Below are 14,017 nucleotides of genomic sequence, written 5' to 3'. Positions count from 1 at the left end.
TTACACTGGATTTATTAAGGTGGAATTCTGGAACTGTAGTTAGAAATGTCTTTTAAAGAAGCTGCCCAGGTAATTATGAGTTTTTTTGTTGTTTGTTTGTTTGTTTTGTCGGTTGTGGGGCTTGAACTCTGGGCTTGGGCGCTAACCCTCAGCTCTTCAGCTCAAGGTGAGCACTCTACTGCTTGAGCCATAGCGCCACTTCCGGTTTTCTAGTGGTTTATTGGAGATAGGAGTCTCCCGGACTTTCCTGGCAGGGCTGACTTTGAACCACAATCCTCAGATCTCAGCCTCCTGAGTAGCTAGGAATTATGAAGTTTGACAACTGCTAGCTTAAGGTACTCTAGCTTGTCCAAGAAGTCAGAATTCACAACTGTGAATTTCACAGAATCTTCTCAAACCACATGATCACCACCAATAGCAAAGAGTCTAAAACCAGGCCTTGAGAATGGCTGGAATAAGCAGGAAGACCACCTTAAGCAGGGCACAACGATATGGTTCTAGATGCAAGAAATGACCCTGGATTAGTCACTCAATTTTCTCTCTGGTCCAGCCATATTTAGGACACACTTTGGGGTCTGTGTACAAAGGCTCTGCCTGGCCCAGGCTTTGGGACTTTGCAGAGTTGTTGGGTGAGACAGGGCCTACATAGAGGATGGGAACTCCAAAACTTTGTCCTTGGAAGAAGGCACCAAGCCAGGAACCAAACTCCTACAGAGAGCTTTCTGTGACTCCAAACTCTGTGTACTGACCCCACTCAGCATTCCGGACTCCATAACTCTAACAACTTAAATAATTTTATTACAAAAGGAAGACCAAAACATTCCCAAAATTCTCCCATGAGCTTCCCCCTCCATGCCAATAAATAAGGTGGGGAAGACTGACCGGAGGAGGGGGTGGGGGTCATGGGTCAGCAGAAAAGGGAGCCTAGCCTGGGCAGGGATAGCGAGGACATTCAGGCCCCTCCCTCACAGTCCCAGGTACTATGGTCACATTGCCAGGGCAGAGAACTCTGCCCCCTGACAGCAAAAAATCTCAGGGTGGGTCTGGAGGAGTGTGGTCAGCGGGGCAGGTCAGGCCTCAGGATGGACGGGCTGGCTGTGGCCTTCTGGAGTCTGGGCAGCAATGAGTCCAGCCAGCTCCCTGCTGGCTCCCAGGGAATCTAGCAGCATCAACTGAGGTGCAAGCCCACCGACGGGCAGAATCTTTTCATACTGTGGTCTGTTACCAACAGTAAAGTCAGAAACCCAGGCCCCATGAAAGACTGGATTAAGAGGTCCAAAGACATGGAATGGACCCTCCTCATGGCGAGAGGCAGGGTGTAAAATAGTAGCAATGGCAGGCTGGTCTCAGGTCTCTAGGAAAGGAAAGCCCACCATCCTTGTGACAGCTCAGCTTGCAGCTCTATCACTACACCAAGATGAGAGTAGGGGACAGGAGCCCAGTCAAGTCTCAATGGTGCATCTCCCCACTCCAGAGGAGAAGCTGGGACCAGCGTCCTCATGAGGCTCAGATCCCTTCCAGGGATCCTGTTGGGAGGCCTTTGGATCCAGCACAGCAGTTCCAGGAAGGCAGTGGTGGGGTCCTTTCAGCTCCCTGTCCCAGAGATGCCCAGTGGGTGGAAACTACCCTCTTCTAGCAACAGACGCCCCAGGCGGTAGAGCAGCTGAGGATACCAGTGCACACCCTCAACCGGGACCCAGTTGCCCCATGCCATGCTGGGAAAGAGTCGCAGGGGCCAGAAGGCCCACTGAGCCAGGTGGTGGTCAGCTACAGCTGCAAAGCAAGAAGCCACCACATCCTCCACCACCAGTGTTCCATGCCTTGTGAGCGGAGCATAAGCCCCAAGGGCCACATGTGTAGAAACAGAGGCCACTCGGGCAGGCTGCAGGCCTGGTATCCCTGCCACCAGCACATACTGGCCAGGTTGCACATGGCTGGCAAATGTAGCTCGGAAGTGGGCTGCCGATTCTGTGTGATTGTCAGCAGTGAAGAGCAGGTGGGCTGGTGTAAGCGCTAGACGGCGTGGAGGATTCTGGGTCTCGATGACCTGGAAAGTTCTCAACCTGTCTGGCTCACGGTCCAAGAAAATGAGCACGTCACTGAATGTGGGGTTCCCATCCTCCCCCATGGCCAGCACCCGGTCTCCTGGCCTCACAGCTGAAAGGGCAACACGCGCCCCACTCTCGAGGCGCACGTGGGCTCCAGCGGGGAAGCAGCCCCCTGTCTTGGCAGCAGCAGAGTGCTCTGTGGGAAGAAGGGACATGAAGCTGTTACTGCTGAGGGGCCTGGATTCCCAAGCCCTCCCAACCCAGTCAGAGCTCCTCTTGCTCCCAGAGATCCCCTATTAAAATATTCCAACCCCTGCAAGCTTGAACCCACTCCCAGTCACATTGTGATTGTCTACCCTTCGCCCTAACTCAACCCTTTGCCAATGAGAGGCGCACACTGGGGCTCCCGTGGGTGAGAAGAAAGGGTCTCCTAAAGGTTAGGTGATAACTCATCTCTTGCATCCCGGCAATACTGGGATGTAGTCAGAGACCAGGGATCAGCTGAGCTGTTATTTGTGATCCTAGCCTTGTGGAGTAGGGAATCTTAGTTTCTCTGGGGTCCAGATGGGCTGTCTTCACACTTTGCTCAGATGTTTTCAAAAAAAAATTGCCATTCCAGACTGACACCCCAAGATCTGTGACAGAGAGGGCCGTATGAGTGTACGGAAGGGAGAGGAAGACCGCTCCATGAGACTGACCCAGACTCCTGAAGCAGATAGCTGCGTGAGTAGTCAGAAGTGGATTAAAGGCAAGGTCAAAGTTATCATGTTTGATTCATGTGCTGGTTCCTTGTGGGGGGACAGGACACAGTGACATCAGCAGGTAGGATGGTTTGGTGATCAGTATGAATGCAAGTGGCCGTTGGGGGAGCTGGCCCTGGGCAAGTGTTGGAAGGGTGTGGATGTGACAAAAGTACGCAGCAGAGAAGGTGCAGAACAGAAGGGTCGGCCTGTGGCTGAGGGTTTGTGGAATTATCACTATGAGCTCAGGTAGGATTGGGACTACAGCAAAAGGAGGCCAGGGCTCCGTGTGCCGGGTCTGTCACTGCAGTACTACATGTAGCTGTACAGAGGATTGAACCTGAAGCCAGAAGGGGCCAGACTGGTGACTGCACAAGAAATCATGTGAAGCATCCATGAACAAGATTCAGTGTAGGCGACGAGGATACTGGTATGACTTGTGGGAGAGAGGCAAGGCTCCAGTGCCGGCCAATTCTGATCAACAAGGCTGCCAATTTGGCAAAATCCACTTTATTGAGTCCACTCTGTTTATTTTGGCTCTGGTGACTGGCTTTGCCCCAAAAGGTCCAGCTTCGGTGCTCTAGGGGAGAGGTGGGGGACGCCTGCGCCCCTACAGGAGACCTGACCTGCAGCTGTGTGAACCTCTGCCCTCTTGATCAGGCATACTGGTGTCTGAGCACACTCTGGCCCCATTGTGTTTTGTTCTGCCAGGGGTCTGGAAAGGGGAGAGGTTGCCTGCCAGCCTGGCTTCCTTCATCTGTCCAGCCTGCTTTGTCATGAATGTCCTGTGGCAAGCTCTGGACGGCCAGGTCAGCGCCCAGGTGGTGGGACAGGCCCTATTTCCCTGGTGACCTGACACTAGGAAACCGGGGAAGAGCAGGCAGTCAAGAGCTGCCCGCGAGAGTGGCGCGTACATCCTCTTCCCCGGGGTCCCTGCCTCCATCCCCTGCTGGGCATCTTCACCTTCCGGGCCCTGGCAGGCCCTGTGCTGCCTGCCCACTCCCTGCGGCCCCGCCCCCTGGCCCAGCCCCCAGGCAGCGGCTCACCGGACTTGACCGAGCAATGCACGTGGGCCTTGGACTCGTAATACACCCAGTCGAAGCCAGCCTCCACTGCCAAGCGCGCCAGCAGTCCATACTTATTGCGGTCTCGGTCTGAGGTGGTGATGTCTACCGCGCGGCCTTCATAGTGCAAGGACTCCTCTGAGTGGTGGCCGTCCTCATCCCAGCCTTCGGTTACCCGCAGCTTCACTCCGGGCCACTGGTTCATGACGGAGATGGCCAGAGAGTTCAGACGGTCCTTGCAGCGCTGGGGGAGGAATGTGTCCGCGTGAGAGGGGAGGAGCCGGCCAGGGGCCGATGCTTGCCCCAGACTCACACCTCCCCCCGCCCCGACACAGGGAGGGGTCTTTATCTGCCCTTCTGGATAGCGGGGCTCAAAAGTGCTCTCTCCTATTCTAGCAGCCAGGCGCGCCCAGGGAACTGAGCCACATGGTGGCACCACAAATCTGGAGGGCGCAGGGGGGGGGGGGCACTGCACCCTCACGGTGTTGTCGGGTAGCGGGAGTGCCCCTCTTCCCTTCCTCCTGTGGAAGCTCTCCCTAGCTGAGCCTCTGGTCCCTCCACAGATGGGGTACATTTTCCCAACTACCGGTCCCTCTGGGTGGCCGTGCTGTCGCCCGAGGCTGTCCTGCTAGGCATGCAAGGCCCGAGGCGCCCAGTAGGTGTCACCGCCGCCTCAAGCCTGTGGTCCCGGGGAAGGCCCGGCCTGGAGGAACGGCAGGTGCAGAGGCGCCCCGGCAGCCCGGGATGCGGGGTGTGTTGGAGGGGAATCCCAGGCCTGCCTGGATCCCTCGAATGGCACAGAGCTGTGGCTGCTCCCTCTTCTGATGACAAGCCCTCCCGCACCCGCGGGGCAAATAAAGTGCAGACAACTCGAAGCTGGTGGGCTACTGCCCCGCCTGCCTGATGGGGGCCGTGGGGGGACGGAGGGGGAGGGCTTCCTCTGCAAGCTGCATGCATACTGGGTTGGCGACCTCAGCTTTGTCTCAGTTTGTGAAGAGACCCGAAAGCGGAGCCTTTGATCTCCAGGAATTGGGGGGGTGGGGGCAGAACCGAGTCCTGGGGGAAGGACGGTTGTCGCTTCCCGGTGTTTGGGGGTCGAGAGTCCAAGGGACCATACAGTAGTCTGGGGATAAGGGGCTTCGGGGCTGGAGTTTTTATGTACAAGAAGGGGGCTTGGAACCAGCCCTCCGACTCCAAGGTGCAGGGGCCCGCCAGGTGTGGGCAGCCCACGTTTCAATGCACCCCCACTATCACCGACCCAGGGCCTTACAGACCCTTGGACTCGGCCTTCTAGGAGCCAACAATAGCTACAACCTAGCTGGTTCTTCCCCACGCACCACCTGGCTTGGGGCGCTCACTGCCCGGGAGGGGGTGAAGGGGGGAACCATCCGCCTTCCTGGTCCTGGTCGCCCAGCTTCTAGGCGCCCACGTATGTGCGTCCCGTGAGCTTCCCTCCCGCCTGTCCCCTACTTCCCCCTCCTTCGTGTGCAGAGCCCGGGCGCTCGCTGTCAATGATTGCCCAGGCTGTGGCCCGGATCCTTATCTGCATTCCTCGGCGCCCGGCCCGGCCCGGCCACCAGCCAACCTTCGGCCCCGACAGCGGCCGGCCGGCCCCGGCGCCAGGGCGCAGGCTGAAGGCCGAGGTTTCGCTGCTGGTCCTAAAGGATTTAGAAAGCCTGGTCGCCCGCTAGCGGGTGAAGACCAGAGAGCTCCCAGAGAAAAGAGAGCGCACCGGATTTCAAGACAGCAAGTTCGCGTCCCGCTCTCTAGCGGAGCGAGGGCGGGGGGGGGGGGTGTCCTACTCCGGGAACGCGCAGAAACTACAGTCAGCTCCTCGACTCCCTCGCCATCCCTATCGCTAGCAACCAAACCTCCCTGTCCTCTCTCCCAAGCCCCCGGGATGCCCTGAGTTCCGTCCCAAAGCAGGAGGGCTCCGGCACCCCACCCTTTAACCGCAGCCGCGCCGCTCAGCTCTCGCGACAGACACGTGGGCTCGCCCGGCGGGTCCCCTGGGCCACCTCCGCCTCCTCGCTCCGCTCTTCCCCGCGGTTCCTTTACCCCAGACCCAGCCCGGACGCCGCCCCTGGAGCGGGCGGCCCAGCGGGCGGAGCGCGCGCGGCGGCGATGGAACCGTGCGGGGAGCTCCTTCGCTTCTGGAGTGCCAAATGGCTATGAAATAAAAAGGGCGCCGCCGTGCGGGGTGTGAGGCCGGGAGGAGCCGCGTGGCTCCCGGGGGCTCGGGGGGGCGGGGAGGGGGAGGCAAGCGGATCGAGGGACCTCTGGGTGCCGCGTTCGACCGGACCTGCCAGCACTGTCGGGTAGGGCGGCCGCGGCCAGCGTGCTGGGCTGCGAGGCTGGGCAGCGGGCTGCTCTCCCCCCCCCCCCCCCGCCTCTAGTCTCCGGATGGAGATGGGGATGCCGACGCTCCCGACAAGGACCCTTGGCCGGCCCGTCTTGATTTCATTAGGCACCCGGGCTTGGAGAGGACAGAGGGGCAGGTGCCAGGGGGGCGTGCCAGGCAGTCGACCAAAGGTGCCAGGGGGCGGGTAGGGCCGGGCAGGTGGCACGATGCTCCGGGAGCGCGCTGGAAGGGCGCATCGCGCTCACCTGGGTCATGAGGCGGTCGGCACCCGTGTTCTCCTCGTCCTTGAAGATGATGTCGGGGTTGTAGTTGGGGGTGAGCTCCTTGAAGCGCTCCGAGCTGCGCGCGATCTTGCCTTCATAGCGCCCGCTGGCGCCCAGGGTCTTCTCCGGCACGTTGGGGCTGAACTGCTTGTAAGCGAGCGGCACGAGTTTGCGCGGCGGCCGCCGGCGGCTGCCCACCACCCGGCCCGGCCCGCAGCCCCGTGCCGCGGGCACCAGCAGCAGCAGGAGGAGGAGCAGACAGAACCGCAGTCGGGGCCGGAGCCAGGCGGGAGACATGGCCGGGGAGCCCGGGAGAGCGGCGGGCGAGGGCGCCGGGTGGGCTGCTGGGCGGGCGGGCGGGTGGGAGCGCTGCGGGGGCTCAGGCGTCTAGGTGGCTCCGGGGGACTCCAGGCGGGGGCGCCATGGGCGGCGCGGCGCGGCTCAAGGCCGGCAGGACTCAGGTGCGGGGCGGGGGCCCGGGGCCCTGGCTGGTGGCGGCGCGCTGTCCCCCTCGGCGCCTCGACTCTGAGCTGCCCGGCTCGCCGGCCGCCAATAAATAGGCCGGCCCGTTTGTTTTGGCAACGCGGCGGCGGCGGGGGGCGGCGGGCGGCGGGGCTGCGGGCCGCCGGGCTGGGCTGGGCTGGCCGGGCCGGCGGGCTGGAGGGACCCGCGGTTAGCACCCCGGCCCGGCGGTCAGGCGGCTCGGGCGGAGCGAGAGCTGCTGCCGTCTGCGGCGCAGCCTGGGGTCTAGTGAGAGGGGAAATAGAAGAGATCCGGGCTCCAGCCCCGCGCAGACCGCACCCTACCCATGTCCCTGCCTCCTGCGCTCGACAGCGAACCTGCAGCGAGGGCGACGCAGCCTCCTCCCCCTCGGGCGGGCGGGCGGCCCCGACACTAGCCAGCCCTCGGCCCGCGCGCTCCTGCGCCTCGCGCCAGCCTGCCCGCTGCCCTCCGCGCCCCCTGCACGGCCTGAGTTTGTCCTCCCCGCCCGGACGCGCCCCACCCCGCCCTGGCCTCGCCTCTGGGCTCCTCGCAGCTCCGGAGAGCCCCACCAGGCGCAAACCTCGAGGACAGGCGCTGCCACCCACCCCCACGGAGACCGCAACCCACTGCGCGGCCGGACACGAGGGGCGGGGGGGGGGGCGGCGGCAGTGGACGGACCGCACGGCCGCCTACGGTGTCCCCTGCGGGGAAGCAAACCCCAAGGCCAGAGGCGCGCATAACCTGCTGCTCCACCCTGGCCCAGGCCACGCGCCCTTCCCTCAGCTTGGTTCTGAATCCAGCCGGTGAACACCCCTCGGCTTGTCGGGGATGAGACTGAGAGTGGACAGTGCCGCTTTTTTGCTTTCTTGAAGAGCCAGAGAGGGGTTTCCTAGGACGAAGGTGGACCCGGAGAGCCCAAGACGAGAAGAGCAGCTAAAAATGGGGACATCTCTAGGATTCCCAGGAGCCCAGACTACCCATTGGGACTTGCCAAGAAATGGCTTAAGGACCCAAAGCCACACACGTACCAACCCTGTGAAATGATCACTCTCGTAGTTCTCCTTTAATAAATAAAAAAGGACAGAGACCATGTACAGGTCTCTAGAGAAGTGGACATAGACCAGGTATTTTAACAGGGCATTCAGCACCATGGAATGAGTGGAGATGCATATTGTCAAAACAAGAGGGAGACAAATGTGATAAAGGCAAAAGCCATCAGCACCACAACAGCAAACGATCTGGTTTTGTAGCAACATACCTACAAATTCAATAAAGACAGACATAAAAACCTAAGAAGTAAGCCCCTTTAAAATTCTTGTTTTTCCAATATTAATACATCTTGTTGGTCCCTCTGTCCCTGACTTCCAGAAGCTATTAAGGATAATTATTCTGTGTTGTGCTTGTATTACTTAACCTAAACTCACAACAGCTAAATGGACTACTATTATCCCCAATACGAGTGGGATATTGAAGTTCAGTGAAATAGCTAATCTACTGGCGGAGGAATAGGGGTTCAAACCCACAGGGTTACCTGGCCCCAACCCTCACCTAAACAAGGACTTCAACACCTTTCTCTGCACAGGTCTCATTTATCACAGTCTGGCTGGTGAGCAGATGTAGCTTTTCATAGACTTATTAACATTCTCAGGATCCATTTTGTGAACACATTTTCAGAATTGGAAGAGACTCAAAAAAGAGCTGAATCCAAACATGTGATATTACAGAAAAGGAAACTGAGGCCCACAGAAGGAAATTCAGAAGATGAATGCTATTTGAATTTTTATTTTATTTTTTGCTACTTGAACTCTTTCCAAGAGCTTCAACTATTTTCCAGAGTTCAAAAATCATCAAAACACTATTCTTCATTTCTTCTGCTCCCTACTCCCTCCCTCAGATATCTGGGGGAAACTACTTAGCAGGTCAACACCTTTGAAAGCAAACTGTTCAATAGAATCCCACAAGAAAACTCTTAGTCTTCTGCAGTTGACAACACCAGTTTTTAATAATAATATTTTAAAGAACTTTGTCCTTAAATCCAATATTCTTCCTCCCTCCCTCTGTAATAATAAATGCAACTGTTTTCTTCTCTTTTTTTTTTTTGTGGTCTAAAGGGTTAGGGCAAATGTCCTGCTTAGTATCTCATATACATAGTTTTAAAATTCATTTTGAATCTCCCTTTCTCCAAGTGAAAGTTCATTTCCTTAAGATTCTCTCTCCAAGGTTCTAATGTATATCCATCTATTAGCTTTGCTGTTTGTTCTGCCATCTTTCCTCCCTTGAACATGATTCTTATCCTATCAAATATGTCTGTAAAGATATGATCAATGTTAAAAAAGAATTATAAGGTGTGGATGCAGCTGGCATCAGATATATTTATGGAGCTTGGGCTTCACTCTCCCAGGCTCACCACTTAGCAGTAATCAGGTGTGCATTGGAGGAGACCCATGATAAAGGTTTACAAGAACTAAATCTTTGCTCTTTGTTAGATGATTTATCTAATTAGTAGAATCTCCACAGTCCTCTGTATCACTGTGCACTGTGTATGTATGTGCGTACACGCGCATGCCAAGGATTGAACCCAGGGCCTAAACACATACATTAAGCTCTAGCACTGAGCTATACCCCTGACCCCCATCCCTGGCAATTAGACTTCTAATTTTAACAAATCTACAACTCAAAGCTCTAGAGATAAAATAAGTTGCCTGCAGTGATTTTAGACCATACCTAAAATTTGAACCCAGAGCTTTTGTACTCCAAAACTATACTCATTGGACAACCAGGCTTCAAGATCTGAGCCACAAAAGTAGATCTGTGAAGGAGACAACAGGATAAGGAGCTTTAAAAAAAATCATGATTTCTGTAGTAGCATCTCTCTCAGTCCAAGCCTGGGACATTTCTTGATTGCCTATGTTCTTTGATGTAGGGTGGCTTTTGAACCGGGGTCAGTCTCTTAGACTTATTAAACAAATCTAGATGCCCCCTCACCCCCACCCGCCCAGATCACTGCCAAGCTCTGCCAGTAGTCACATTGGAGAACTAAGCAGTGCTTTGCTGCATGGAAGCTCCAATGGTCTGGAACAGCTCTTGACCTCATCTTTAGCAGTAAGTGGCAATGACAGAGTGACAAGGTGCCCTTATTGCCTCAAACCTGAGACCTAGACCTATTGGCAAACTCACTTTCTTTCCTCACCCTTACCTGTCTTCTACTCAACAATCAGTTCTAATTTGAAAAGAAGAAAACTGTATTGCTGTGGATAGTATAATTAATTTTTGTCTATAAAAGACAAAGTTAGAAAAAATGAGTTGAAAAGGAGGAAAGTACAAGAGCACCTGCTTAATAGATTCTTATGTTTTATGTTAATATTTTCCTTTTTTTAACTTCTTTTTGTGGCAATTGAACCCAGGGCCTCACACATTCTAAGAAGCACTCTATTACTGAGTTATATCCCTAGCCTCCTTTATGTTAGTATTTGTAGTCAATCTGAATTTAACAGTACAATACAAATATAGTGTACTTATAGAACATATGTTTATATGTATAATTATAAATGTGCAATATATATTCCCCACACATATGAACTACCTAGACTTAAACCTCTATACTCAGCTACTCTTCTTCTCCTAATTCTGCCTCTTGACCAGATCACTATAGCTTCAAGCCCAAAATTGAGGCACAATCAGGCAAATTTCAGGACTGCAGTTAGTCAACTATCCTCCAGTGATTCAAAGCACAACAGTCCTGACCAGGTGGAAAGAGCTCTAGACCTGGAGGTGGCAGATGCATATCTGAACTCTTTCTTGGCTACTTTCTACCTGTGTGATTACTCTGAATGTTGGTTTTTTTGTTTGTTTTTGCATCTATAAAATGAGAATAATGCACTGGGTGCCAGTGGTCTACACCTGTGATCTTAGCTACTCAGGAAGCAAAGATCAAGAGGATCACTGTTCATGGCCAGCTTGGGCAAAAGATTCCATTCCAACCAATAGCTGGGTGCAATGGCCTGCACCTGTCATTTGACAGGACAGATGGGAGTTCCTGGTGGGTCCAGGCAAAACGTTTGAGAGACTATCTCAATAGAAAAAAAAAAACAAAACTGTGTGTGGTGTTGGGTGCCTGTCATCACAACTACAGAATAAAGCCCCAACAAAGAGATGAAGTGAGCAAGCCAGGTGCTGGTGGCTCATGTCTATCATCATGGCTACTAGAGAGGCTGAGATCCAGAGAATGATCATTGGGGGCTACCGCAGGCAGAAGAGTCAGTGAGGAGCCATCTCCAAAAGTCAGGCTGGAGGCAAGGCTCAAGTGGAGGGGCACAAGCTAGCATGTATGAGGCCCTGAGTGAAAACTCTGATACCAGCAAAAAAAAATAAGAAAATAACCAGAGGAAAAATGGCTGGAGGTATAACCCAAGTAGTATAGCACCTGCCGGCAAGTACAAAGCCCCGAGTGCAAGCCCCAGTACCTTAACGAGAGGGGAGGGAAAGAGAGAGGGAATAATGCCAAATGCCAAGCACAGTGGTACACTCTTGCTATCCCAGCACTTGGGAAGCTGAGGCAGGAGGATGACAAGTTCCAGGTCAGCCTGAGATACACAGGGAGACCCTATCTGTTTTTTTGTGGGGCTTGAACTCTGGGCCTGGGTGCTGTCCCTCAGTGGGACAACCTATCTTTGAAAAAAGAAAAAAGAAAAGCATGTGAGAAAGAAGAAAACAAAAACCAAGGTAGAGTTGTTCAGAGGGTGGTCAAGTATAAGTGTGTAAAATTATCCTCTGCTGGGTTCACTCACTCTGGTTTCTATTGCCTGTCGGAGGGAAATACACCAGAGTCTCAGGGGTGCGTTCCCACACAACAGTGGTGATTAGGAGTCCCTGCAGGCTGCTGTTCAGGAGCATCAGCCTTGACACAGTACCATAACAGCCACAGGGGGAAAGCAAAGGCAAACAGCAAAGTAGAAGATATGGTTATTGTCCTCAAGGAATTTACTATTTAACTTTCCAGATAAATCATTACAATAAAAGGCAATTACAAAGTCACAAATGCCACTCATAAATGAGTATACAAGAGTGTGTTATAAACTAGATAGGTTAATAGATAAGATGAATTTAACCCAGAAAGATATGGAATTAAGAAACAATTAGCCCAATGTTAGCAACTTTTTAGACAAAATCAGTAGGTATTCTACTACTTGAGTCCTGAAATATTATTTTATGTGCCAGTACTGGGGCTTGAACTCAGGACCTGGGTGCTATCCCTTAGCTTTTTCACTCAAAGTTGGTACTCTACCACTTAAGCCACATCTCTATTTCCAGCTTTTTGCTGGCTAATTGGAGATAAAAGTCTCATAGATTCCTACTTGGGCTGTCTTTGAACTGTGATTCTTAGATCTCAACCTCCTGAGTAGCTAAGATTACAAGCATGAACCACCACAACTGGGCTTGAATCTTTTTTGTTGTTGTTGTTTGTGGGGCTTGAACTCATGTCCTGGGTGCCGTCCCTGAGCCTCTCTGTGCTCAAGGCTAGCTCCTTACCCACTTGAGCCACAGTACCACCTTCGGTTATTAAGTGGTTAATTGGAGATAAGGGTCTCACGGGGACTTTTCTGCTTGTGCTGCCTTCGAACTGCAATTCTCAGGTCTCAGCTTCCTGAGTAGCTAGCATTACAGGTGTGAGCTACTGGCACCTGGCTTGACTCATTTTTATTTTTGTCAGTCGTGGAGCCGAATCTCTGGGCCTAGGCACTGTCACTGAGCTCTTCAGCTCAAGGTTAGTGCTCTACCACTTGAGTCACAGTGCCACTCCTGGCCTTTTCTGCTTATGTGGGGCTGAGGAGTTGAACATGTGCATACAAGGCACGCACTCTACCGCTGAGCCTCCTTCCCAGCTCTTTAATTCATTTTTTGAAGGAGGAAAAGACTGCAAAGAAGGAAGAGGATCCTCAGAAGTGGGTGTGGCCCAAATAAAGATGACAACTCTAGCAATGATGAAGACCCAAGAGGGAGGACCTAATAAAGAGGGGACCTAGCCAGGTGCTGGTGGTTCACATCTGTAATCCTAGCTACTCAGGAGGCTGAGGTCTGAGGATCATGGTTCAAAACCAGCCCAGGCAGGAAAGTCCATGAGACTCTTTTTTTTTGGTCCGGTCATGGGGCCTGAACTCTGGGCCTGGGCGCTGTCCCTCAGCTCTTCAGCTCAAGGCTAGCGCTCTACCACTTGAGCCACAGCGCCACTTCCGGCTTTTTTCTTTTTGTTTATGTGGTGCTGAGGAATCGAACCCAGGGTCTCATGCATGCAAGGCAAGTGCTCTACCACTGAGCCACCTTCCCAGCCCCTCCATGAGACTCTTATCTCCAATTAACCACCAGAAAAATGGAAATGGAGCTGTGGTTCAAAGTGGTAGAGTGTTAGCCTTGAACAAAAAGAGCTCAGGGCCAGGGCCCAGCCCCTGAATTCAAGCCCTTATGACTGACAAAAAAATAAGGGGTGGGGAGGAACCCAACACCATCTCATAAACCTTCACAAAAGTCTTACAAAGTTCACACCATTGTCTTAATTTTTACAAATGAGGAAAACAGTTGTGAGATGGTGCAAGGCTCAGGACTTGGGCACCAGGGAGGGGGAGCCGGAATCTAGGCCCGCCTGGCTCCACAATGGGTTCTTGGAGTGACTCCTAGGGCAAGCATGCTGGCTTGCTGACCTCCGTTCAAGTCAGTCATTCTCTCTGTGAAATCTAAAGAACTGTTTTTCCCTTTTAAAAGTTGTCACCTACTTGGGCTTTCAAGCTCTCACACTCTGACCAACTGGTTGGGATCACTCTGACTTCTATTGTTGATTTTTTTTCTGGAGAGTAGTGCAATTCCACCAAATTTGGCCCATATGGAAGCATGCGTGTCTTTCAACTCTCACATCAGTCCAGAACACATTTAGAGATCCAATTAGAGCCACTCAAAACTAACAATGCTTTGAAAGCTAGCTATTGATTAGAAATGGGAATGTCAAGTTACCTTTGGTCAAACAATAAGCTCATTACAAGGCACTTCAGAGAGACTCTGGCATTAC

At 53.4% G+C, this 14,017-nt stretch overlaps 1 protein-coding gene across 1 annotated transcript; it reads right to left on the bottom strand.

Annotated features, from left to right (window-relative positions):
• Positions 1–776: 776 nt before the first annotated feature.
• Ihh (Indian hedgehog signaling molecule) lies at positions 777–7,293 on the bottom strand. The gene is made up of 3 exons (XM_042679105.1): positions 6,460–7,293; positions 3,835–4,096; positions 777–2,244 (listed from the first exon to the last, which is right to left on the bottom strand). Exons 1-3 carry the CDS (start codon positions 6,772–6,774, stop codon positions 1,586–1,588), a joined length of 1,236 nt encoding a protein of 411 aa, XP_042535039.1. The 5' UTR covers positions 6,775–7,293; the 3' UTR covers positions 777–1,585.
• Between the last annotated feature and the right edge of the window lie 6,724 nt (positions 7,294–14,017).

This window comes from Dipodomys spectabilis, unplaced genomic scaffold, assembly GCF_019054845.1.
Source record: "Dipodomys spectabilis isolate Male_0828 unplaced genomic scaffold, ASM1905484v1 ptg000051l, whole genome shotgun sequence".
NCBI lineage: Eukaryota > Metazoa > Chordata > Mammalia > Rodentia > Heteromyidae > Dipodomys > Dipodomys spectabilis.
The sequence above is the reverse complement of the archived record's forward strand: the minus strand, read 5'-3'. Positions and strand labels throughout refer to the sequence as shown.